Source organism: Canis lupus, chromosome 15 (assembly GCF_003254725.2).
Source record: "Canis lupus dingo isolate Sandy chromosome 15, ASM325472v2, whole genome shotgun sequence".
NCBI lineage: Eukaryota > Metazoa > Chordata > Mammalia > Carnivora > Canidae > Canis > Canis lupus.
The window spans coordinates 4,969,777-4,995,265 of NC_064257.1; the positions used below are offsets into that span (position 1 = coordinate 4,969,777).

A 25,489-nucleotide genomic window follows, 5' to 3' on the forward strand; every position below is an offset into this window, starting at 1 on the left:
TACTCTCTCTGCTCCTCAAGGCGTTTAGTGATGACGGGGTCCACTGACACTCCTGCCCCTTAAATGGGCCCCCTTCGTTCCCGAGCGTAACCAGGCCGTGTAAAGCTCTGGCCCAAACAGAGATGCGGTCTACGGAGCCGAAGGGGCAGTGGTTTTATACTGGCAGTTAGCAGATTGAAACAGAAGTGTGAAAACCAGAAAGTCCAAGCGCGTAGTGCACATGGCCTGGGCTTTAAAACAGACGGGACAGCCAGTAGATGGGTGCGGTTAGGACGCACGCCTTCCTGTCGGGGAGTCCCGGAACTAGCGCATGCGGTGAACAGAGTGCTTTCCCACGAGGAGGACAGCCCCAACAGGTTAGCTTAGTGGAGTCCTGCAATCCCTTGGGACACCTGGACAGGGGCAGAGGCGGCTGTCACATCTGAGGCTAGACGTGCACGGGGCAGGGGAGACCTGGAACACGGCTCTTCCTGTGGGACCACACTTGTTCCAGGGAGTCTTGGAGCCTGAACAGCGGCGATGCCAGCTCCGAGCCCCATTACAGAGGGTCCTAGGCAGCTCCTCGGGGGAATACTGAGCAGCCCGAGGCATCGCACGGACACATCTGTGCCTTCAGGGGCGCTCCTTCCTTCATTCGGACTCCATGACGGAAGTCACTCATATCACCGCGCTGGCCCACCCTGGACAGCCTGCTAGCTTACTCTTTGGGGCCTCGGAACCTGGAGTTTAACTTAGGAATAGTCGGTGCAGTCTACAGGCCGTAGCCCCCTCCAGCAGGGAGAGCTGCACGTGAGGTGGCTCGTTAGACACCCCTGGTTAGAGGGGTGTAGGGCCAGGCTGCGGCCTTCTGCAGGGGAGCATGAGCAAACCACACGGGGCTCCTGAGCATCGGGCAGCTCACAGGGGACCTCGGGACTTGTCTTTCTTCCCGGCAAACATTTACTTTCTCAGAAGCTGTGGCTTCTACTGGGCGGCCTGAGACCCGGGGAGAGGGTGCTTGGCGGGCAGCGGGGGGACACGACCTCGGATAAACACGCAACTCACGTGAGTCCCTGGAACTGCACTGGGCGAGGGAGGGGAAAGACCTCAAGGGACGCACTGAGGCCGCAGCAGCCCAACGTCAGGTACGGGCGTATGGTGGGCCAGAAACGGGGCAGGGACGAGGCTCATCTGGCTAGAAACGGATGGTACGATGGTATGGAGCCGTGGGGGGAAGGCAGCTGCTTCACCTGCGAGTGGGGAGCGGAAAGCCTCCCTGTCTGAGTTGGCAGGACCCGGGGCTGGCCGCCCACCGCCTTCCGCTGCCCAGCCGGGGGCCTGGCTGCCGGCCGCTGCTCATCCACTGGGGCACCGGGTGACTTCTGACGAACGTGGAGGTGGTGATCGGGGGAGGGCAGGGCTGGTTCACTCAGGAAGCTAGCTATTTTTTTATTACAACGGGCTTAGGATGGGGTAGCAGTGCTTGCCGAGACCCATGTGGAAACGATCACTTCTTTGGTGCAATAATGCCTTCCAGTTGGGCCTGCAAAACAAAAAACAAACTCCGTTAGTATCCGAAGCTTGCAGCCTTCAGCTGAGAGGTGATAAAGTCCCTGGGAGGAAGAATCCCATGCTGCCCCTCCAAGCGTTTCTCCCTTCATTTCCCAGCTCCACATTTCCTAGATGAGCTGGTTTCTGGCTTTGGCATACGGTCCCGCTACATTAGAAGAAACCAGAGCTGTCCTGGTTTCCATACAATAAGGGCCCCACGTATAATACAAAGCAGTGGAAAGGAAATTGAATAAAAGTTGTTGAAATAGTGGTTTCTCATGGCTCAGATTTCAGGCCTGAGATGCTAAGTTAAACATTTGGCTCTCTGGTTCGGGATCCCGGGAGCTCTGCTGGGACGAGAGGTTTGGGAAACAGCAATTTTTCAGCCACCGAGACAACTTGACACCCAATTAGAGAAAATTGCTACCAGTAAGTAGGGAGCTGTCCATCTTGTATGTAAAGCCTAAGACACTCGGGAGTTCTTTACTCCGCTCCTCCGGCAGCTGGTAAAATAATTTACTATCCTGGTGTGTGGACAGATCTTTAAGTAGGTCTATCCTAGGGACCGCAAACACGGCTTTTATTTGCAGTGCAGCTTGGAGCCAATAAAAATAACTCCCTTCTAAAGAGTCCTTCACCCCGGGGATGACAGGGTTGCCTGTAAATGTTATAGGAAGATGCCAAGGCATCCTGTTTTGCCCGCGCCGCCGGTCTTGGAGGAGGACCGGAGGAACTCGGGCTAACGATAAAGGAAAGCGGCAGATAAGGCACGCCGCCGCCCCACAAGCTGCTGAGTAAACACAATCGTGTCTGGCTGCGAAGTTCCTGGCTTCCCTTTGTTGAACTCGGCAACAAGCAAATCTGTCATCCTGCACTCACGCTCAACACGGCCCTTCTTTATCTCAAGTGCGTGTCTCCTTGCTGCAGCCCCGGGAGGCCGGCCAGTCCCAAGAACGTAAGCTTTCTGTGAGGTTAGGGAGGAGAGGGGGCTGACACCCAGGGGCCCCTCTGGCCAGGGCCATGGGAGACCGCCGCTAACCATCAGTGGGTCCTCCATCTAGAACAAGGGCTCTCAAGCCTCACCAAGCACCAGAATCGCCCGTCAGGTGGTTGGGCTCCAACCCCAGCAGTTGACTCAGCAGACCCGGGATGGGCCCAATAATTGGGATTTGTACAAGTTCCTGGGTGATGATGCCCGTCTGGGGCCCCCCGAGAGAGCCTGGAGCCTCAGAGGCCTGGCCCCCCTTCAGCTCAGCTGGATGAAGGTGAGCCGCTGGCGAAGGGACTTGGAGGGAAAACGGCTACAGGTGAGTTCCTCTGACCACACACCTGGGGAAGGCTCCTAAGTTAGGATGCTGCTTCCCTCCCAAAGGGCCTTCCCTGCCCGCCCCAAATGCCGTGCCTCTGAGGGGCTGCAGGTGGGAAGGTGCTCCCGAGTCCGTGAAGAGACCCAGGCCACTCTGGGCTCCCAAACACCAGCGGTCACGGGAGACCAGCTCCACCTGCCGCCACATCCACCTCTCCTGGACGACGGGCAACTTCTTTCCAGGGGGAAAAGCCCATCCACTGGAGAGCACGGCTGAGGTGCTGTGGGGGTGGGGAGCCCCCTCCAGAGCCCCGCGGATGGAGCATCTGCATGGTGGGCCCTCACCCCCCCCCCACACACACACATCAGCGTCCTTCACTCCTGGGCAGCGCGTGTGGACAAGCGTCCTGACTCCTCTGTAGGAGACGGAGCCGCCGCCTGGCCCATGTGGCTGGGGGGGCTGGACGGGGACCTGGGGGCGCCTACCTTCAGCTGCTGATTCGTCCGCTTAAGGAACTGAATCTCCTCATTGTGCTTCTTCTCCTCCACCTGTCTCCTCTCGATCTCCCGCTTCTCGGTGGCCTCACACTTGGCCTTCTGCTCGTTCACTTGCCTCTCCAGATCTCTCTTTTCTGTTTCCAGTTCTGCAATCTGAGGACAGAAACCCTGGTGACCCCCGGGATGTCGCCCAGCTGACAGGGTGGTGGGAGTGCCTGGCTGGAGGGGACCTGGGGCACAGCTGTCCAACCTAAGCCCTTGCCAGGGTCTGTGCTGCCACCCAGTGGGAGGTCGGCGACTGGTATGGCACGATGGCCAGTGGCCGCTCGGAACCCAGGGGTCTCCAGGGACCGGATGGCCAGCCCACCCTCGGAGGCCAGCCTCTCGCCTGGAAGGACAACCAGGTGGCCCTGGGATGGCCGGGAGGGTTCGCGGAGGGCCGCGGCCTCATGGTCAAGCCCACTCACTTTCCTCTCCATGTCTGACTTCCCCTGCTCGGCCTGCAGCGCCTTCCTCATGCCAAATGCCACGCTGCTCTCATACAAGGTCTGGTAGGCAGCAATGGTCATGCGGATCTCGTCCCGGACTCGCAGCAACAGCAGTCCCCTCTCGGCACAGTTGATGGTGACCTCCCGGATCAGCTCATCTTCCAAAGCAACACACAGTGGGTTCAGGGGGGCAGGCGGGAGGGGCCTGCACCACGTCCACGGCTAATCACCCTTTCTGCTGTGTCCTCCCCACTGGGAGAGAGGGGCCCCAGGAGCCCGGCCATACAGCCATGGCTCTGAATTGGGCAGCTGGGGGGGCCCTCTTACCCACCCCCAGGTAAAAACCCTAGGGGGCTGGTCACAGACATCTGGCTTGTCAGTCTGAGGATGACGGCTGCTTAGAAGCAGGTGGCAAGTCTCTGTGCCCCTTGGGGTGGACGGGCTTGGGGCTGCAGACAGTAGGAAATAGAGCCTGCCCTCCCATCTCTTCCCTAAATGCTGACCTGGAGCGCCAACCATAATCATCCTCAGACTGAGGGGAGCAATCTGAACATTAGAGTCCACGTGGGCCAGTGAGTACGTGCTGGGGGACAGCCATTTGTCAGTATCGCTTAAATCTTTTGTGACTGTCCATTAGTAGCAAATGATCCTGAAGTATTTTTCTGGGTCAAAGGACTGAATGTTGACCGATGGACATAAATACAGAATGTTAGTCTTTCTGATTAAAAAACTAACATGCTTATTGTTAAAAAAAAAAAAAACAATTTTTTTTTTTAAAGGTTTAGGACGGAAGTTCCCATTTCAAACATATGCTAAGAGGTTAGGAACCAGGTGGTCAGGATGACTGGGGGATGGGGGGAAGTGGATGGATTTAGCAGTTCCTGGGGGACTCGGTGGCAGGGAGGGGGAGACCAGATGACTCCAGGATGGGGTGGGCTCCAGCTCGGGGATACTCAGCTGGGTTTGGGCCCGAGGCGAAGGGCGGGAGGTAGCTGAGGACACTGTACCCCCCACCCCGCCTCCCCCAGCCCCAGCCCGAGCCGCACCGCTCACCGAAACACTGTGAGTAGAGCTCCCTGCGTACGGGGCAGATGCCGGTCTCCCTGGCCTGCCGCTGCTGCAGCTTCAGGTCCAGCTGCTCCTGCAGGTGCACCACATCCATCCTGGTGCTGGGGGTGCTGGACACCTGCTGGATCCATAGCTGGGTGTCCTCCACCCACTCCCTGCGGCACAGACACAGCCAGGCTGAGCAAGGCCATCAACTGGAGGGTCCTCAGGATGTGAGCAGGACGTGAGGGCCCTTTGAGCTCTCGGCCTGAGCAGGAACAAGGTGCCTGGTGCACCGGAATCCTCCATCCCTCTCTCTTCCCTGGGGAGTGTATGGCTCCACAGGGCCTCTGCCTCGGAGCTGGGCCATCTCCAACCTCCTCTGGCTCTCTGAGGAATCATCGCCCATTTTCTAGATCTTACCCTCCTAATGGGTTGAGGACAGATTCATGGGCGTTGTTGCTTGATTGGAGCAGAAGGCCCAGTGAGAACTCCCCGCTGACTTGAGCAGTGGGAGACACAGGGCTCCACAAGCCTCGTGGCAGCCCGAAAGGGGCAGATATGTGCAGCGGGGAGCTTCCTGACGGCGTGCATCTGTGTGGTCCCCTCCCCACCACCAGTAAGCCTTGTGTCAGAAGCAAGGCCAGATTCCCCAGTCACCAGGAAGGGTCGACAAAGCACGCCAGCCAGAGAGCCAGAGAGCAGGGTAAGGGGATGGTGAAGAAGGGAGAAGGCGCTCGCTCTCTTATAAGGATTCTCGAGGAAGGCCCCCTTGAGGAAGTCACGTTTGAGCAAGATCTGAATAAAGAGATGAAGGGAATGAGGTGGACATCGGGGGCAGGGCATCCTTGGCAGTAAGAACCGCAACTGTCAAGGCCCTGAGGTGGAAGGGTGATGGGAGTGTTCCAGAAACAGTGAGCAGAGGCCCCTATGGCACCAGCGCACCAAACAAGAAGAAGAAGGGAACACGAGATCATGGCTATCTGAGGGGCCAGCTCATGCCGGGTCTTCTGGGTCACTGTAACGACTTTGGACTTTAATCAGAGTGACATGGAAGCCATTAGAGAGCTCCTTGCAGAAGACTGGCATGATCTGGCTTAGGATTTCAGGGCTGTTTGGAGACTGGACTGTGGGGGCAAAGGATGGAAGGATGGAAGCAAGGTTTTCAGATCGGAGGCCACCTCACTGGAGGTGACAGTGAAGAGGAAAAAGATGGTGGAAGCAGAGGGGGTGGAAAGCGGTTGGGTCTAGGATACATGTTTGAAGGTAGAGCCACAGTAATTTGACGAAGGAGAGGACATGTGACATGAGAGAGCAAGAGGAATGAAGGGTGGCCTGAGCCAGTGGCAGAAAGGAGAAGCCTGGCGATGAGCAGGTTGGGAGAGGGGGACATCGTGACTTAGCTTGGATGTGTCTGGGATGCCCAGGAGATAGCTTCATGAAGATAATGAGGGAGCAGTAAAATGTATGGGTCTGGAGTTTAGAGGAAAGGATGGGGCTGGAAACACCCATTTGGGAGCCATCAGCACATAGATGGTATTTAAAGCCATGAGCCTGGGCAGCCCAGGTGGCTCAGCGGTTTAGTGACGCCTGCAGCCCAGGGCGTGATCCTGGAGACCCGGGATCGAGTCCTGCGTAGGGCTCCCTGCATGGAGCCTGCTTTTCCCTCTGCCTGTGTCTCTGCCTCTGCCTCTCTCTCTCTGTCTTTCATCAATCAATAAATAAAATCTTAAAAAAAAAAAAAAAAGCCATGAGCCTGGGTTGGAGCCTGCAGAAAACTAGGAGATAGAGAGGTGGTCTCCGCCCTCCCCTCCCAGGATCCAGCTGTCTGGAAGCTCTAGGAATTCGGGGATGCTGGGAGGAAATGGGGATACAGGGTGCCTCTTCCTACATTCCCAAGTTCCGGGGATGCAAAGCCCCAGCCTTCTCCCAGCCACCGCTCCTACATCTTTACCTTGGGGGTAGGATGGAATTCAAGATTTCTTCTGCCTGCTTTGTAGGATCGGGGACCCCAGAAGTGGAGGGGAGCTTGGTCTTTGGTGGCTGTGGGACTGGACCGGAGGGTCCGGGCTGCTGGGGGCTGACCTTCAGTGGCCGTGCCTGAGGAGGAGGGACAAGTTTGGGCAGGAGGTGACGCAGACGGTGACCTGCACACACCCAACCCCCACCCCCACCCCCACCCCCCGGCTTGCTCCAGGTCTTCTAAAGAGCGCTCCCCTCTTCGCAGCTCACTTGCCCCTTCTCTCTTCTCAGCATAAGTTAGGTCTCAGCTGAAGGTGGAGAGAGCCTGCGGTCCCACCCCCGGCCCAAGGTCTGTATCTCCTGGAACCGCTGCTGCAGGCGCAGGTGCTCAGCGGCCTGGGGATGGAGCGAGCGCGACCGGACCAGTGTGCAGGACAGCGAGCCCCATGCACCCCGGGGCTTGCTTCCTCACCCTACACCAGCCCTCCGGGTGCCCCCCGGGTGCCCCCCGCCCCTCGGAGCCTCCGGGCTCCCCCGCCCCCCAGGCCCGCCCTGACCTTGGGGCTCCGCTTCTCCGTGTTCCGGCTCACCAGCACCGGGGTGTCGTACTTGAGCAGAGAGTCCGCAGGGGGGATCATGGCGGCGACGCGGGTTCGAGTCCGGCGGCCGCCCCTCCAGCGTGCTCCTTGTTTGCCGTCACCATGGAAACCCCCCGGCCCCCCCGCCGCGCCTCGTGGCCTGGGCGGGGCTTCGGATGGGGCGGGGCCAGCAGCGCAGAGTTCCCGCTCAGCCTCGCCAGGAATTCTCCTCCCGCTCGGTTGATCGCGGTTCCTGCCCCGCGGGTCGCCTTGATGCTCCTGGAAAACCACGCCAAACGGGAACGGAGTCCCCACGCTGCGGCTCGCAGGCCATTGCAACGAGGCGCACGGTCACCTTCGCTGGCCGCCAACTTTGTCACCTGCAGAATGGGAGCCCTGTGACTCCTCGGTGGAGGCTTGGGAATCTGCAGATTCCCAGAGGGAGGCACCTGCAGCTCCCCGGTTTCTTTTTTTTTTTTAATTTTATTTATTCATGAGAGAGAGAGAGAGAGGCAGGGACACAGGCAGAGGGAGAAGCAGGCTCCACGCAGGGAGCCCGACGTGGGACTTGATCCGGGGTCTCCAGGGTCACGCCCTGGGTCAAAGGCAGGCGCTAACCGCTGAGCCACCCGGGGATTCCCGGAGCTCCCTGGTTTTCTTTTTAAAAATTAAAAATAATTTTTTTGCTCCCCAGTTTTAAAAAGTATTTGTGTTGGGGCGAGGGGCACCTGGCTGGTTCAGTCAGTAGAGGGTGAGACGTCGATATGGGGGTGGGGAGTTCCAGCCCCACCGCTGGCTCTAGAAAGGACTTGAAAATAAAAAGTAAAAAAAAATAAATAAAAAAAAGTAAAAAAGTAAATAAATTAAGAATTCATTTTTTAAATTAAATGGAGAAGTGACAACATAACACGAAGCTCAGGACTAGCAGGGAAGATAGTAATGACTTGCCCCCACCCCCCCGGGGGGCTGTCAGTGATTGCATTTCCTTCTCTGTTTCCTCTTTTTTTTTAAATATTTTGTTTATTTATGAGAGACACAGGCAGAGGGAGAAGCAGGCTCCACGCAGGGAGCCCGACGTGGGACTCGATCCCGAATCTCCAGGATCCAGCCCCGGGCTGCAGGCGGCGCTAAACAACCGCTGAGCCACCCGGGCTGCCCAGAAGCGTCTCTTTGACGTTTAAAACTCCCGCCACCCGAGCGGCTCCCGACAGCCCCTCCCGCTTGCAGGGTCGTGGTCACGTGCTTCGCTCGCCGCCGCAAGGGTTTCTGGGAGAGCGCGCACCCGGAAGCGGAAGTGCGGGGGGTCAAGCCCGTCGTTTCCTTTAGCGAGAGGAGCGCAACGGATCTCTCTCTCTCTCTTTTTTTTTTTTTGTTTGTTTTGTTTTGTTTCCCTCCCCCGCTTCGCTCTCTGCTCGTATCTCAGCATGAAGGAGGTAAAGAGCGAGCGGGAGCGGGGCACCCGGCGGAGGCACCGCGACGGGGACGTGGTGGCGGCGGCGATGGTGGTGAAGGTGAAGCAGGAGCGCCTGAGCCCGGAAGCCGCGCCGCCCCCCACCGCCGCCCCGAGTCCTCGGGCGGGAGCGCGTCCCCGCCGGCCGGCGACCCGGGCCGCCCTGGGCACCGCGGGAGCCGAGCCCGAGGAGGCAGCCGGTAAGTGGGGGAGGCGCCCGGGATGGGGACTTGGAGGAGGGGCGGGGCTGGCGTCAGGGCCCCGTTTTGGGAGCCGAGCGCGGCTGCTCGGGTTTCATGTCAAAGGGGGTGGGGGGGGGGTGAGCCGGTGGCGCTGTGCGGGAGAGCGTTTACGGCGGCCCCTGCCTGATGCGCAGGATCCCGCCCCCCTCATCCCTGCGCCCCGCATCTGCCCGGACACCGCGCATATGGACCCGAAATAAAGGCTCCTCCGCATCTGCCCGCACATGGGCTGCCGGCCTACTAGGCCTTCCAGACGTCTGCCCCAGAAGCCCTCCGCCTTGGCAGCCCAGGCGATCCACCTGGTAGGCAGTTGGAAGAAAAACCATCTCTTGCTGGACTGCTCCGTGTATTCCTTCGACTTAAGTTGTGAGCGCGTTGCTAAAGGAAGAAAGACAGCCGTCGCTCCTGGGGCCTCGTGCGGCCTTTGCCCCGGCGAAATGGAATGGGTGTGCTCCCGCCTCGAGACAGAGTAACAAGGCCGATAAAATAGTTTCCGTATGTAACAAGTATTAAGAAGCGGCTCCAACCGGAGGTGTGAGAGCGAGCCTTGGAAGGAAGCGAGAGAAGGAAGGCCCCTCTGAAAACGTGCGGTTTGCGTTGAGACCCGAACGATAAGGATTGTCCAGGCTGGGGAAACCCATGTGCGCAAAGAAGCTGAAGCCCGGTTAATGTGATTGTTCTAGAAGTGGGAGTGCGGGGTGGGGGTGGAGAGGGGTCGTTTAGGGATCAACGGAGGGGAGAGAGGCGATCTAGAGCCGGAGGACTGACTCGCTGTCGGATTGACGTGGTTGTTGCCGGAGAGTGTCGGGAGCTATTGCTGGGGAAAGGAAAGGGGAGTCACGGGGGGTTCTCTGGGTTTTTTGGGCTTGAGAAGCAGGGTGGATGGTGATACCCGTTACTGAGATGGCAGAGGCTGAGGGAGGAAAGGGCTTTGAGGGGTTGGGAAGCAAGAGTCAGGCTCTCAGAATGCTCCAGAGGCAGCTCTGTGTGTGTGTGTGTGGGGGGGGGGGGGTCTGAAGCTCAAGGAGGGTGTCCCGGGCTGGAGAGCGGAGCTCCCCGCCTTCCTTGGTGTGAAAAGCAGAGCCCTTCACTGGATGTGCTGTTTGTATTGTTAGTAAGTAAGCCTGACACTTGACTGTGAGTGTATATGGGGGAAGGGAAATTGAGATAAAATCCTGTGTGTACCCTGCTCCGAAAAGGTCCCCAGCCAAGAGGAAAAACAAGTCCTCAGGGAGAAGAAGCAAGTCTCCTCGGAGTAAGAGAAGCCGAAGCCCTCACCACTCGACAGTCAAAGTGAAGCAGGTAAGCGGACCGAGATGTTTTGATACCAGGTCCAAATCTAGAATCTCTTACCGTCCTGACAAATACATGATCCTAGGTGTTTACCTTTATCCGTAGCGGGTGTTTCTAGAAACTGGGTTGTTGTTGTTTTTCTACTTGTTTTGTGACACCTTTTTAAAAAAATTTTGAGAATTGTTGATTTACACACTCAGCTGTTTTAAAAAATAAAAAATACAGAGGTACGTTCTTCACTGTGTTTTTCCCACTGGTAGCATCTTACAGAATTCCAGTGCAGTATCACCGGGAGGGTATTGACATCGTGACAGTTAAGATGCGAACATTTCCATCCCCACAAGGACCCATTGGGTTGTCCTTGGATAGTCTCACCCGCCTGTCTCTCATCCTTAACCCCTCAAGTCCTGGCAACTTCTAATCTGCTCTCTGTCTCTATAACGGTTGTCACTTCAAGAACATTATGTAAATGGAATCATGTAAATGGAATCATCCGTCTAACCTTTAGGGATTGGCTTTTTTCACTCAGCACATTTCTTTGGAGATTCATTCAGCTTGTCTTTGTCAGTATTTGATTCCTTTTTTATTGCTGAGTGATACTCAGTGGTGTGGTTTTAACCCTTTACCCATTAAAGGACAAGTGAGTTGTTACCAGTTTTTGGTTATTGTGTATATAAGGTTGCTGTGTAACATTTGTATACAGGTTTTTGTGTGAACACGTCTTCAGTTTTCTGGGATAAGTGCCCAGGTGTGCCATTGTTAAATGGCATGGTGATTGCATGCCAGACTGTGTTCCAGGAGGGCTGTGTTGGTTTTCTAGGGCTTCCATAACCAAATACCACAGACTGGATACCTTAAACAACAAAAATTAATTTTCTCACAATTCTGGAGGCTAAAGTCCAAGGTCAAGGTGTTAGGAGGTTTTGTTTCTCCTGACGCCTCTTTCCTTGGTTTTCGAATGGCTACCTTCTTGGCTGGGTCCTCACATGGCCTCTCCTCTGTGGGCTTGCATCCCTGGTGTCTCTTCCTCTTCAGATAAGGACACCAGTCATATTGGATTAGGGCTTTGCTGTCAACTTAATCATGTCTTTAAAGACCTTATCTCAAAAAAAGAAAAAAAAAAAGAAACCAAAAACGGATGCCTGGCTGTCTCCGTTGGTAGAGCAGTTGGCTCTTAATCCTTAATCAGGGTTGTGAGTTCAAGCCCCATATTGGGCATGGCACCTACTTTAAAAACCAAACGCACCCCCCCCCCAAATGGTTACATTCTGAGGATGGGAGTTGGAACCTCGACATATGAATGGGGGGAAGGGGCGTGATTCAGTCCATGACAGTGGCTGTACCGTTTTCCATCCCTACCTGTGTTGTGGGTGAACCACTTTCTCTGCATCCTCACCGGCATTTGGTGTTGACATTATTTTTTGTTTTAGCTATTCCAGTAGATGTGTAGTGATATCTCATTGTGATTTTATTTACGTATTTATTTTTAATTTTAAGCAGGCTCCATGTCCAACATGGGGCTTGAAGTCAGGACCCTGAGATCTAGAGTCCCATGCTCTACCAGCTGAGGCAGCCAGGCACGTCTCTCATTGTGATTTTAATTTGCGTTATCCTCCTGAGCATCTTTTCATCTTACTTGCCTGCCCTCTCTGTCTTCTCAGGTGAAATGTTTCTTCATAGTCTTTTGCCTATTTTGTACTTGGCTTTTTTTGTTTTCTTAACTGTTGTGTTTATAGAGTTTTATGTATATTCTAGATACTAGGCCTTTTTGGATATGTGGTTTGCAAATATTTCTCTCTGGTCTGTAGCTTGTCTTTTCCTTCACTCAGCAGCAGCACTTTTATAGAGTAAAAATGTTAAATTGTCATGAAATCCAGCTTATCAGCCCTTTTATGGATTGTGCTTTCAGTGTCATGTCTAAGAACTTTTTGCGTAGCCCTAGATTCCTAAAGATAGGTTTTTTTCCTCAAAGTTTTACATTTAAGTCCGTGACTTATTTTGAGTTTGTTTTTATATAAGGTGTGAGCCTTGGGTTGAGGTTCATTTTTTTGCCTATGAATGTTCACTTGCTGTGGCACCATTTTTTGAAAAAGCTGTCTTTCCTTCCTTGAATTGCTTTTGCTTCTTCACCAAAAATCAGTCGGAAATATGTGTGTGGGTTTATTGCTTCCTCTCTATTTTGTTCCATTGATCTCTGTCATTCCGCCAGTAGCACAGTCTTGATTACTGTTGCTGCATAGTAAGTCTTGAAATTGGGTAGATGGATTCTTGTTTTCTTCTTCTTAAAAATTGTTTAGCTATACTAGTTCCTTTGTCTTTCCGTGTAAATTTTAGAACAATCTTGTCTCAATCTGCAAAAAATATCTTGCTAGGATTTGGATAGAAATTGCAGGAAGTTATGTTTTGGGGAAAATTGGCTTATTATATCGAATCTTCCACTCCATGAACACTGTTCAAGTCATTTATTTAGATTTTGGATTTCTTTCTTCAGTGTTTGTAGTTTTTAGGATTTAAGTTCTCTATATATTTTGTTATATTTACACAAAGTTTTTTTTGGGGGGGGGAGCTGATTATAACTGATATCTTACTTTTTAAAGATTTTGTTAGAGAGTGTGTATGAGCAGAGGGGAGGGGGCAGAGGGAGCTGGACAAACAGACTCCCTCCTGAGCAGGGAGCCTGATGTGGGACATGGGACTCGAAACCAGGACCCCAGGATCATGAGCTGAGCTGAAGGCAGATGCTTAACCTGACACTGAGCCACCCAGGTGCCCTATAGGTGATACTTTAAATTTCAATCCACATGTTCATTGCTAATCTGTAGAAATAATAATTGATATTTCTATGTTTTTCTTATATCCTATGACCTCACTGAACTCAGCTTATTTATTCCAGGCGAGTTTTTTATAGATTTCTTGAGATATTTTACATAGACAATCATATCTTCACATAGGGATAGTTTTACTTCTTCCTTTACAGTCTGCATTTTATTTCCTTGTCTTGCCTTATTGTACTGGCTAGGACTCCCGCACTGTGTTGAATGAGAGTAGTGAGAGCAGACAACCCTTGCTTTGCCCTCAATCATTTTTTTTTTTTTTTTTTTTTTTTTGCCCTCAATCTTGAGAGACAAGGGTTCAGTCTTTTAAAAGAAACTCTATGTTACAGTGTGCAAAGAGACATTAAGAAAACAGATTTTCCTTTTACTTTGAGAGACTGTGGGCCAGCTTTATAATATCTCAAAGATAGAAAGCCAGACAGCCTTGGTGGTGTGCAGTGTGAGTTGATCAGGTGCTGCTTCAGCTATCTCAGAATGCAGCCCCCAGAACCACACCACCCAAATGGGGCCTGTCCACCACTAGTGGTGGCTTTAGTTTTTGGGTTTTTGTTTTGTTTTTTGTTTTGTTTTTGGTGTACAACTGGCAGCTCTATATCTGTGGTTTCTAAATGAAAATTTTATAATAAATTCTAGGGCTTTTAGAAGACAATTTGTCTTATTTATTACAGCCTTGATGTCTCTTCATTTGCGTATCTATGCTACTTTCCTCCTGACCTCAAATTATCTCTTTAAAAGCTAATTTCTGTGTGTTAATCAGCTGAAAACTTGGAAATGGCTTTCAAGCAAAAGGGCTTGACAGACAGTTGACAGTAAGTGACTTTCACATGGGCTAATCCTAAGGAGGAATGCACACATCCTCTGACCGGAGCATGACTTGTGCTTGCAGACATTCTCTCTCCACACCTGTGCCACCATTTAAAAAATGTTTACTATTATTATTATTTAAAAAATAAGTTTATTGATTGCATGCTCATTGTAATAACAAAGAAGTACATAAAGTGAAAAGTGAGAGTGTGGTGTATGTAGTGCATGGTTACTTCTGTTATACCCCAAAATCACAGCCCCCTCCCCCCAAATCACCTGACTCCCCATCAGCAACCATTTCAGTAGTTTGATATGTATACTTCAAGGCTCTATTATGCTTATGTTCGCTTTTTTTCCTTTATGTTTTAGTTACGCATCTCTGTTTTCCATGCAAAATTTTTAATTAAAAAAAAGAACCATATTATATATGTTATCTTACTGATAATTGAAATCTTAGTTATTTTGTGTTATCCGGTTATATATCTGTCTTTTTTTTTTTTTTTTTTTTTTTTTATGATAGAGAGGGGGCGGGGCAGAGACATAGGCAGAGGGAGAAGCAGGCTCCATGCACCGGGAGCCCGATGTGGGATTTGATCCCAAGTCTCCAGGATCGTGCCCTGGGCCAAAGGCAGGCGCCAAACCGCTGTGCCACCCAGGGATCCCATATATCTGTCTTTTAAAAAAATACTTAATTTATTTATTCATGAGAGACAGCAAGCGAGGCAGAGACATAGCCAGAGGGAGAAGCAGGCTCCCTGTGGGGAGCCCAATTGGGACTTGACCCGGGACCATGACTTGAGCTGAACACAGATGCTCAGCCACGGAGCCATCCAGGCACCCCAGTTTGTCATATTCTTTTCCATAGTTTTCACTGATTTTGCCTGGTCTACACATTTTTTAAATTTATTTTTACTTACTGTTTTGTGAGAGAGAGCACACAAAAGTGTGCGAAGCAGGGCGGAGGCGGGCAGAGAAAGAGAGTCTCCTGCAGACCTCCCCACGGAGGGGGCTCAGTCTCACAACCCTGAGATCATTACCGGAACAGAAATAGAGTGGGACGCTTAACCTACTGAACCAGCCAGGTGCTACATCTTTAAAATGAAGACTGAGAATCAGTTGGTTGTTGGAATAGTGGATGTACAGAGCCTTATGGGGATTAGAATACAAGGGAGTTGAGGGTGATGACCCAGAGTCTGTGGCTTCTTGTAGTGACTCATTTAATCAGGGATAAAGGGAATCATGAGATTAGTCCTGGTCAGTGGTGGTGGCAAACTTGGGAGTATCTTAAGGTCGGAGGAATGAGCATCTGATGCTTGTCTTTGGAGGCTAGGAAGTCTAGAAAACTTGAGTTCTGCTCTGAGCAAGCAGTCCTGCACTTGACACCTGTGTGTAGCAGGGATAAGGCCTTGGGAGCAGGGGAGGCAGTGAGATCTCAATGCTCAGGATTTCCTCTTTACCCTTTCCAGGTGGGGTAGCCTTGCTCATCGTGTGTAGGGCTCCCTCTTGAACTCTGATGCTTTGGTTATCAGTAAGGATAAGCTTATTATGTTCGTGTGTTCTTTAGATATTTATTTCTTAGGAAAATTGTTACTATCCTTGCCAATTTTTTTTCCTGTTGAATTGTCTTTCTTATTGATTTATTTTTTTACTATTAATAGATGTTATTATGTTGCATTTTCTACCAGGCTGATTTTCAATACTGAGTCTTTTTCAAGAAACCATAGTATGTTTATTATTTTTTTCAGATCTATCGGCAAATTTTTATAGGTTTCTTATTACATGTCTTGGATATTTCTTAAGTGTAATACTAGTTATTGAACAATTTCTGTTAATTGTTGCAATGAGATCTTTTAATATCATTACATTTTCATTTTGATTTAAGAGAAAACTAGCTTTTTTTCTTTACATGTTTATCTTGTACATGACTACTTAACTCTGTTATATTTTCTGTATATGCTTCCCTATAAGTGTGCCCCAGCTCCTCTTGTTTCTAGGGCTCTGAACCTGGGCTTGCAGCATTAGAGCTGTAGTCGGGTGACAGCATGGAAATAGTCTATGTAGCCTTGCAAGGGAATATAACTATCACTGCTAACCTTATTTCTGTCGGATATTTTGCTCTAAATGCCAAAGTCCAAGTCCCAAATGGGTTTTTGAACGCAGTTGTTCAGAGTGTGGACTGCCTTATATATACTGGATCTGTTTGGATTTCAGGAACGCGAGGATCATCCCCGGAGAGGACGTGAAGAACGGCCGCACCGGGAACCATCGGGCCAGGAGCACAGGCGGGCTAGGAACAGTGACCGCGACAGACACAGGGGCCATTCCCACCAGAGGAGAAGCTCTAACGAGAGGCCTGGGAGCGGGCAGGCTCAGGGACGGGACCGAGACATTCAGAATCTACAGGCTCAGGATGCAGAGCGGGAGTTTTACGATGCCCGACGACGAGAGAATCGCCAGAAGAATGAAGTTAATGCTGGTGGTAAGGAGTCTCAGGAGTTGGTTCCTCGGCCTGGTGGCAACAGTAAGGACAAAGAGGCACCCGCTAAAGAAAAGCCAAGCTTTGAACTTTCTGGGGCACTTCTTGAGGACACTAACACCTTCCGGGGTGTCGTCATTAAATATAGTGAGCCCCCAGAGGCACGTATCCCCAAAAAACGATGGCGCCTCTACCCCTTTAAAAATGACGAGGTGCTTCCTGTCATGTACATCCACCGGCAGAGCGCCTACCTCCTGGGCCGGCACCGCCGCATAGCGGACATCCCAATTGATCATCCCTCCTGCTCCAAGCAGCACGCAGTCTTTCAGTATCGGTGAGTCTGTTTGCGGGAAAAATCAGAAGCGTGGGCAGAGCTGAGAGTTTCAGGATTACTGACATTTGTGTACATGTATTTGCAGAAGAATCCCATATTCAGATCTAATCTTGGTCTTAAGAGTACCGATCTAACTGCCCTTTGAATAATCACTTCCATTTCTCTGAAAGCGTCGCATTTGGTGTCAGAAATCCAGATTTTGAATCCTGCCATTGCCACTGCCACCTTCCAGGTGTTTGGCCTGGGCAAGCCATTTTCTGGGCCTCAGTTTCTCCCTATCTCATAGGGCTGTTTTTAGGGTTAAATGGAAGTGTACCTGAGAGTGTCTGGCATGTGTGCTTGTTAATCTGTATTTGACAGTTTGTGTAGGACATCTGTTACTGTTTGATCCTCACAACACTCCTATGAGGAGGACAGGTCACTTGTTAATATCCCCATTCGACAAGTAAGAAGACTGAAGCTCAGCAGAGCCTAGTAAATGATCTGGTTCAAAATTAGCTCCCTTGACTCTGAAGTCAAAATCCACTGCTTTATTCTCATTGGGACAGGAGCTAAAATATGTTGAAATACTGGTGAAAGAAGCATTATCTTGGTTGTAAACAACACAAATATGTATTTTCTTAATCGTGGCAAGAGATCTTGGATTCTGATTTTTAAACTTTTGGTCTTCCATGACTTTCCCCTACCCCCTAGCAAGCAGTTCTACTAAGTATATTTACTTACTTACTCCCAATTTCCAAATCCAGGGCCGTACTTGCCCCTTGGTTTCCTAGAGTTTGGACTTGAACTGTATCAAGCCAGATAATTTATATCATCTTGGTTGTGTTAGCGAAATGTTGGATGGTCTGAAATGGGATTTTGCTCACAAGTTTCTCTCTTTTATCTCTGCTAGGCTTGTGGAATATACCCGTGCTGATGGGACAGTTGGCCGAAGGGTGAGGCCCTACATCATTGACCTTGGCTCAGGCAATGGAACGTTCTTGAACAACAAGCGTATTGAGCCACAGAGATACTATGAACTAAAGGAAAAAGATGTACTTAAATTTGGGTTCAGCAGCAGAGAGTATGTCCTGCTTCACGAGTCCTCTGACACCTCTGAAGTAGACAGGAAAGAAGATGAGGATGACGAGGAGGAGGAGGAAGTATCTGACAGCTAGCAAACTAAGAAACAGCCCAAACTCTTGAGACCCTTTCTTTCTTTAAAGGTTTTGGGATTGACTCAGAGCACCATGGTGCTCTCTGTATTGCCTCTTATTGCCTTAAGTCTTTCCTCTGTTGCTGACCATCTTATGTTATAGTATAAGAAAACTGACTTCTATTTGGTTGAACTTTTTTCTGTGGCACATCAGCCCCTTGCCTGTGGGCATTTGTTTTCAGAACAGTGTCACCAACACATCATGTTTCAGTAGAAGCATTGTGGCTTTAGTTGGTGCTTTCAGAACTGCCGCCTAGGAAACTACAAACCCTTGGTTCAAGGGGCATTGTGGCTTGTTCTCTTTGTACAGTTACTTTATTTATATAGTTGTTAAGCTCTGTGGACTGGGTTTGTTTTTGTTTGTGGGGCAAACCCCTGAACAGAGAATCCTATACTAAGCTTTGGTTGTCACCAAAACAGCCTCCAGTATATACCAAAGCTTTGACCTGGTTGAGCTCTTGAGTCACAGAAGTTGATTTTGCACTTCATTTTTGGGGGGGTGGGAATTTACCACATGACCTCATTATTGACTGTTGGACTTAAACAAATGCTTTATGGAAACTGCTTAAGCATACGACTGTACAGGAAGGAAGATCCTGGCTACTGCCAGTGGGTGCTGATTTAACGTCACAAGAGGCCGAAATGGGTCATGGATCTGTTTCCTTGTGAGACAATTCTGATTTTTCCATAGAGCATGTGCATAACAATTTTGATCATCTTATCTGTTCAACTTTGCATTTTTATTCAAACATTATCTCTTTCCTCTTTTCAAAACAGTGGCATCTATGTAGCAGGGTCCTTGTTTTATTCTAACTGCATTGTATATGTGTAAAGGAGGTTGTGTAGTTTACACATTTCATCTTTTTAAGAAATGTTCAGAGAGGTTGTATTTACCTTCCCAAGGCTGGAAAGCAAGGGAGTTGCCCTATTTCCTAATTTCCCATCAGAGGAATATGTGTAAGTAGCAAAGTCGTAACTACTTACATATACTGTGTGTATGTGTGTGTGTGTATACATAAAAGTGTGAGTGAAAGAACTGCATATACTGATTTTCATACGAGAATGTTTTGTGATGTAAATGTAATACTACATTATAGGCAAAGGCCTCCCTGCATTTGAAGAGCAGGTTTTCATTTATATGTATTTTTGGGATAAAAAATAATAAAATTTGTAAATATAGCCCCATTTCAAAGGGTTATCCTTTTCCTGGCAGAGAGGACCATGTGTCTATAGGTTCATTTGCAGCTACAGGAATCTTTGTATCAGTATTTTTGAGGTAAAAATAGGTCATTGCAGAGAGGGTGTGCTGGGGCGAAACCAGGAAATGGGGAAGTAGGGCCAGTGGCAGCTCTAGAAGCCAGACCCTCACACGTCGGTGAGTGCTGGTCCTGTTGAAGCAGAAGCGTTTTCACAATTGGCAGTGAAGAGGTTTTCCTTTCCAGAATAGTCCTTTGGGGCTGGTTCTAATAGCAGGTCTTGCACCACTTGATCCCTGGTCCCTGCAGGGTTGCTCTCTGATGGGGGGGAAGGAATGTTGTGATGCAACTTGGTGCTGCTGCCCCCATTCCTCTTGGTAACTTAAGATGTTGTGAGATTGTCTTTCTTACCATTGGTTTTCCTTTAAGGTCCCCCATGTGGACTCTGGGCTAGGTGCTGAGTAGTGTTTATGCAAAAGAAATGAAAAGATCCCCTTGAAGAGTGAATACTTAATGAGATCAGTTAGATGTAGGGAGGCTCCAACAAGGAAACGGCAGTTAGTACCCCCCCCCCCCGCCCCCACTGTACTCCACACTGGCTACTGTGACTGCTACTTTCCTATCTCCTATCTGCCATTAGACCTCCTACTACATACGAGCATGCCTGAAAGGTAGGTTTTGCTTTTTTTTTTTGGGGGGGGGGTAGGGTAGGTTTTGCTTTGATGGATCCAGACTGATGGCTTTCTCTTGCTCGGATTAGGCACTAACCTGGCCTCCCAGGCCTCCTGTTCATTTTGTGCTCCTACTACTGCTTCCAGATAGCCTTGGGCTTCACTGCTGGGCAGCATGATAGATGACCACTTGGCCTAAGTTCTTCAATAAGAGGTCTGGTTGTGAAGTAAACTTGGTTAAGTGGAGGAATAGTTTCCTGCATTAATAGATTCTTTGTGCCAAACATCTGGAAAGGTGCCCCCCCTCCCACATATGGTGTTTTGTTTTGTTTTTTTGTTTTGTTTTGTTTTGTTTTGTTTTGTTTTGTTTAAGACCTGTTGGGTTAGGAGCAGCCCGGGTAACTCAGTGGTTTAGCGCCTCCTCGGCCCAAGGTGTGATCCTGGAGACCCGGGATCGAGTCCCACATCGGGCTCCCTGCTTGGAGCTTGCTTCCCCCTCTGCCTGTGTCTCTGCCTCTCTCTCTGTGTCTCTCATGAATAAATAAATAAAATTAAAAAAAAAAAAAAAAAAAACAGGGTCAGGGCACCTGGGTGGCTCAGTCGGTTAAGTGTCTGACTTTGGCTCAGGTCACGATCTCAGGGTCCTAGGATGGAGCCCTGCTTCAGGCTCCCTGCTCAGTGCAGTCAGCTTGCCCCTCTCCCTCCACCCCTCCCTCGCTGCCCCCCCTCCCCTCTGTGCACGCACATGCACGCACATTCTCTCTCACTCTCATAAATATGGGGCGAAAAAAAAGAGTCAAAGATAAGACCCATCTCCAAAGCCAGATATCACTAGTGGACTTGTTATTCAAAGTTGACATAATCCTAAAGCTTTCTTCTTGAATTCTTTCCTTGGAAACTCCTGTTCCTCCTAGCCATTTGCAACTTTCTTTTTCTCCACCTGCCCCCTCCACCCCCCCATGGCTACAAATCATTGGTGTAAAACCAAGCTATCTGCAAAACAGCCCTTTGTTTCTGAGCCCCTGCCCCAAATCCTTTGTGGTGGTCTACAATTCTGAAGTCTAGGACAGAATCTTCAGGTTTCCCCATCCAACCTCTTTCTAGTCACCTACTTCTTTCATTTGAACATGGACAAAGACACCTTGTTAAGAGCAACTGGTACTGTAGCTTTCAAATACTTTTATTGTATCCTGGTGATAAGTAAAAGAGTAGTCAATTCAGATAATGAGTTTTTTTTTTTTTTTTAACTTTCGTATTAGTGTATGGAGTATGCCAGTATACAATAAAGCTTGGTTTTAAAAGACTTAGAATTGAAATATATAATTTAGGTTGATAATTATTTGATACAGTTATATTTTTTTTTACTATTCTTCTCTTTGTGGAAATTAGTTGTGGACGTGAGGAATGAGGTGAAGGCATGTTAATGAAAGCCAAAGTCTGATTTGCACACCGTAGCCAGCAACGCCTGCTTATATGATGGCGTTCCGAACCCGTAATGTTGCTGGCTGGGTATGTGCATTTATAAAAGCAGGAAGCCTACTTGATTTAAATGAAAGCTTTGGAATTTAAAGCTTCATCTGGTCTCTTGGGTAAAGTTTCCATTTATCAAGGGGGAAACAATCGAAAAAGACTGTTGATTTGTTCACATTTAAAGTTCAAATGAGTCAATCCAGCAAATGATTGCGTAAGTTTATTGTGCTAACAGTTGAGTTACAGCTGTAAATTAGAAACGGAGCAGTCATCTGGGAGTGGGATGTACTTGTGCAAGAATTGGTATTTGCGACGTGCTTTGGAGAACAGGTTGATTCTGGACCAGTAGAAGAGGGCACTGTTACAGACTGAGCAGTCTGCAGGACAGCAGGACTGGAGTTGGGGGTACGTGGAAAGAGTTCTGTAAAATGAAGCTGTTTACCTGAAGTCCCACATCAAGGCAGGGGTAGAAGCTAGGATGAGAAACCACCTCAGTCCTGGTTCAGTGGTCTTTGCTCTAGACTGTTCCCTCCCAGCTCCCCAGCAGTGCTTAGTGGACAGATTTGAGGGGAAAGATAGCTGCTTGATTGATCACAGTGGATGGGCCTTTCAGGGCCATTCACGTCACCAAGTCAGAACTACTTGGAAATCATGTTGATTCATAAAAATGTATAAACATTCAATATTCACGTGCCTAACAAGTAGCATGAGCGAGACTTTGACAATAAAGCTGGCTAATACTTAGGAGCACTTTCTTAGGTACAGGCACAGTTCTCACAGTTTCACATGAGCATTTATGAGGCTTGTATTATTAGTCTATTTTGCAGATGCAAAAACCGGGGCACAAAGAGATTAAGGGATTCAAACTTGCCCTGGGTCCAGGTGCCATGCTCTTAGCCACTGTGATCTACTGCCTCTTATGTAGTTATGAGATGTATAAGGTCTGGCCCTTGCAGAGCCGTTTAACTAGCAGCTACACACAGTGTTAGATAGGAGAGGCACTGGGGACTATGGAAGCAGAGAGAAATAGGATTTAACAAAGCCTCGTGGGTCAGGGGAGAATGAACAGTTATCCAGAAGAGGTCAGTGGGGTTGGGGAAAAAAAAAAAAAAAAAAAAAAAAAGGAGTATTTCTAGGCAGAGAGGCTAGCACTTCGAAATGCCTGAGGTGAGAAACTAATGAGGTTTTGGAAGCACTTGAAGTTCAATAGGGGAAACAGTCATGAGACTTCTGGTTTCTGTTAATGATGGACTAAGTTATTTTGTGTGTGTATGTGAATCCTGCAAGAAGCCAAAACTTCTGGATAAAATATAAGCAAAAAAATTTATGAAAGCCTCCAAGAACTGACAAATTAGTAAAAATGTTATCAGGCCTAAAGCGAAGATAAACAAGAATTCAGGGAGAAATGGAGCACAGATGCCTGGAAACCACATTTGATTCTAGCAAATCAGACCTGACCCGACGTTGAATGGGACAGAATCAAAACCCAGAGCCCACGTACAATGAATAGACCGTTAGAAGATGTTTCCCACAAAAAGCTGGCATGCCAAAAGGGCTATCCTTTTCAGAATAAAAGGGGTGACCAGAAATCAAATCCTCCCAGGGATCTGCAGCCTAGGAGCTCAGGAAAATTCAAGCCTTGAACTTGGTTTAAGATGACCCTGTACTATTGATGCCTCCAGGTATATGATAGAAGTAAATGAAACTACTTTTTGGAGGAAGGGACTTTTTAAATCCGCCCCCCCTCGAGTTACTTCCACGTTTCTTTTCCTGCGAAGATACAATTATTTTTTAAAAGCATGCCCTGTAGGTGAAAACCAACAGGAATAACAAACTGAATCTCAAAGACTTCAGATACTTGAATTATACTATAAAACGTTCATGTTACTATTCTCAAGAGAGAAACTTGAAAATGCAAGGAACAAGAAATGGCTTTTAAACATGAAAAATACAACAACTGTAAACCCATCAGTGGGTGGCGTTAACAGAAGCTTGAGGGAGAATTAGTGAACTGGAAGATGGAAATTATCCATGCACATAGATTTAACCAATGAAGTGGGCCAACTTCTCAAAAAAGTAAATTACCAAAATTGACCCGATACAAAATAATCTGAATAGTCCTATAATTATTTAAGAAACTGAATTTGTAATTTAAAAAGCTTCCAGGGGTGCCTGGGTGGTACAGTTAAGGGTCAAACTCTTGGTTTCAGCTCAGGGGGAGGTCTCAGGGTTGTGAGATCAAGCCTCATGTCTTGCTCTGTGCTCAGCACGGAGTCCGATTGAGATTCTCTCTCTCTTCCTCTGCCCCTCCTGCTTCTATTTTCTCTCTAAAACAAATTAACTAAAAATTAAAATAAAAAGCTTCCAAAAAAGAAATATCCAGGCCCAGATGGTGATGGTCTCACTGAAGACACCTACCAAACTTTAAGAAAAATTACCACCATTCTATACCATCTCTGCCAGAAATTAGAATATCAGGCAATACTATTACTTTGATATCAAAGCCAAATAGGACAGTACAAAAAAAGAAAAGAACCAAACTCTACAGACTAATATCCCCAAAACTTTAGCCACAAAAATTCTGGATATTAGCAAATTGAATCCAGCCCATATAAAAAGAATTATACAGGGCAGCCCCGGTGGCCCAGCGGTTTAGCGCCGCCTGCAGCGGGGGGTGTAATCCTGGGGACCTGGGGTCAAGTCCTGTGTTGGGCTCCCTGCATGGAGCCTGCTTCTCCCTCTGCCTGTGTCTCTGCCTCTCTCTCTCTCTCTCTCTGAATAAATAAATCTTAAAAATATATATATAAAGAATTATACACACTGGCCAAGTGAGGTTCAGCCCAGATATGCAAAACTGGTTCATAATGGAAATAAATCTAGATAATCCACTATCCCAAGACACTAGAGAAAAAATGATTGTGTCAATGGCATAGAAAAAAGCATCTGACAAAGTTCAATACCCATTCATGATAAAAACTCTCAATAAGGGATCCCTGGGTGGCCCGGGATCCCTGGGTGGCGCAGCGGTTTGGCGCCTGCCTTTGGCCCAGGGCGCGATCCTGGAGACCCGGGATCGAATCCCACATCGGGCTCCCGGTGCATGGAGCCTGCTTCTCCCATTGCCTGTGTCTCTGCCTCTCTCTCTCTCTGTGTGACTATCATAAATAAATAAAAATTAAAAAAAAAAAAACTCTCAATAAGCCAGAAGTAGAGGGGGAACTTTCTCAACTTAATAAAGAGCATCTAGAAAAACAGTATAGCTAACGTACTTAATGGTGAAAGACTGTGACCTCTCTTAATGTAGAACTGGAAGTCCTGGCCAGCACAGTAAGGCAAGAAAAAGAAATAAGCATACAGATTGGAAAGGAAAAAAAAAAAAAAAAATCAACCACCTTTATTTGCAAATGAGATCACGTAAAAAAAAAATCAAAGAATCAAAAAATAAAAAATCAAGGAATCTGCAATAAAACCCTCCCAGAATTATAAGGGAGTTCAGCAAGATTTCAGGTTACAAGATCAACACAGGAGAGAAGTTATCCAGAATGCAGCAGAGAGACCAAAAAAAAAAACAAAACAAAACAAAACAAAAACCAGTGGGTGAAAAACAATAATAAAGGATTATTACATTTGATTTGAGTTCCAGAAGGAGAGGAAAGTGAGGCCCAGGAATACCTAAAGATGAGAATGTCTCCGAAGCAGGGGAAGATCACCGACCCACAGGCTGTAGAAGCCCAGACTTCCAAGCAAGGCGGGGGTGGGGGGTGGGGGGGGATGAAAAATGAAAAAAAAAAAAAAAAAATCCGGGTCGTGATGGGGACATTGCAGGACCCTGGAAGGTGCCAAGGCGCCGGTAAGCCCTCTTACTACCTGCACTTCGCGGGCCCGGCCTGGACCGCGGGGGAGTCGGCCCCGGCGGGTCGTGACCTCGGCCCTGCGCGCGCTGCCCTCCGAGGGGCCGCGGCGAGGTCTACACCGGGGCGACACCCGGCCGCACCCTCGGGACCCGGCTCCGCGGGGCGGGAGGAGGGCGGAGACCTGGGCGGGGCCCCGGCGGGAGGGGGCGGGGCCGGCGCGCGCCCCGGAGACCCGGAGACCCCGCGCGCAGGCGCAGTGCG

At 49.1% G+C, this 25,489-nt stretch overlaps 2 protein-coding genes across 3 annotated transcripts; one reads left to right on the forward strand and one right to left on the reverse strand.

Annotated features, from left to right (window-relative positions):
* Positions 1 to 1,403: 1,403 nt before the first annotated feature.
* DNALI1 (dynein axonemal light intermediate chain 1) lies at positions 1,404 to 7,547 on the reverse strand. 2 transcript variants are annotated; one of them, XM_025419876.3, is made up of 6 exons: positions 7,389 to 7,547; positions 6,824 to 6,969; positions 4,876 to 5,045; positions 3,802 to 3,980; positions 3,323 to 3,487; positions 1,404 to 1,522 (listed from the first exon to the last, which is right to left on the reverse strand). In XM_025419876.3, exons 1-6 carry the CDS (start codon positions 7,467 to 7,469, stop codon positions 1,487 to 1,489), a joined length of 777 nt encoding a protein of 258 aa, XP_025275661.2. In that variant the 5' UTR covers positions 7,470 to 7,547; the 3' UTR covers positions 1,404 to 1,486. The 2 variants fall into 2 exon arrangements, with proteins under 2 accessions (XP_025275661.2, XP_035555098.1); XM_035699205.2 differs by having other exon boundaries at positions 7,422 to 7,534.
* Positions 7,548 to 8,532: 985 nt separating this feature from the next.
* SNIP1 (Smad nuclear interacting protein 1) lies at positions 8,533 to 19,216 on the forward strand. The gene is given in 5 exon segments (XM_025419877.3): positions 8,533 to 8,957; positions 8,960 to 9,059; positions 10,301 to 10,403; positions 16,244 to 16,842; positions 17,735 to 19,216. Coding segments are annotated over 5 exon segments (1,191 nt in total). The 5' UTR covers positions 8,533 to 8,833; the 3' UTR covers positions 18,000 to 19,216.
* Positions 19,217 to 25,489: the final 6,273 nt, after the last annotated feature.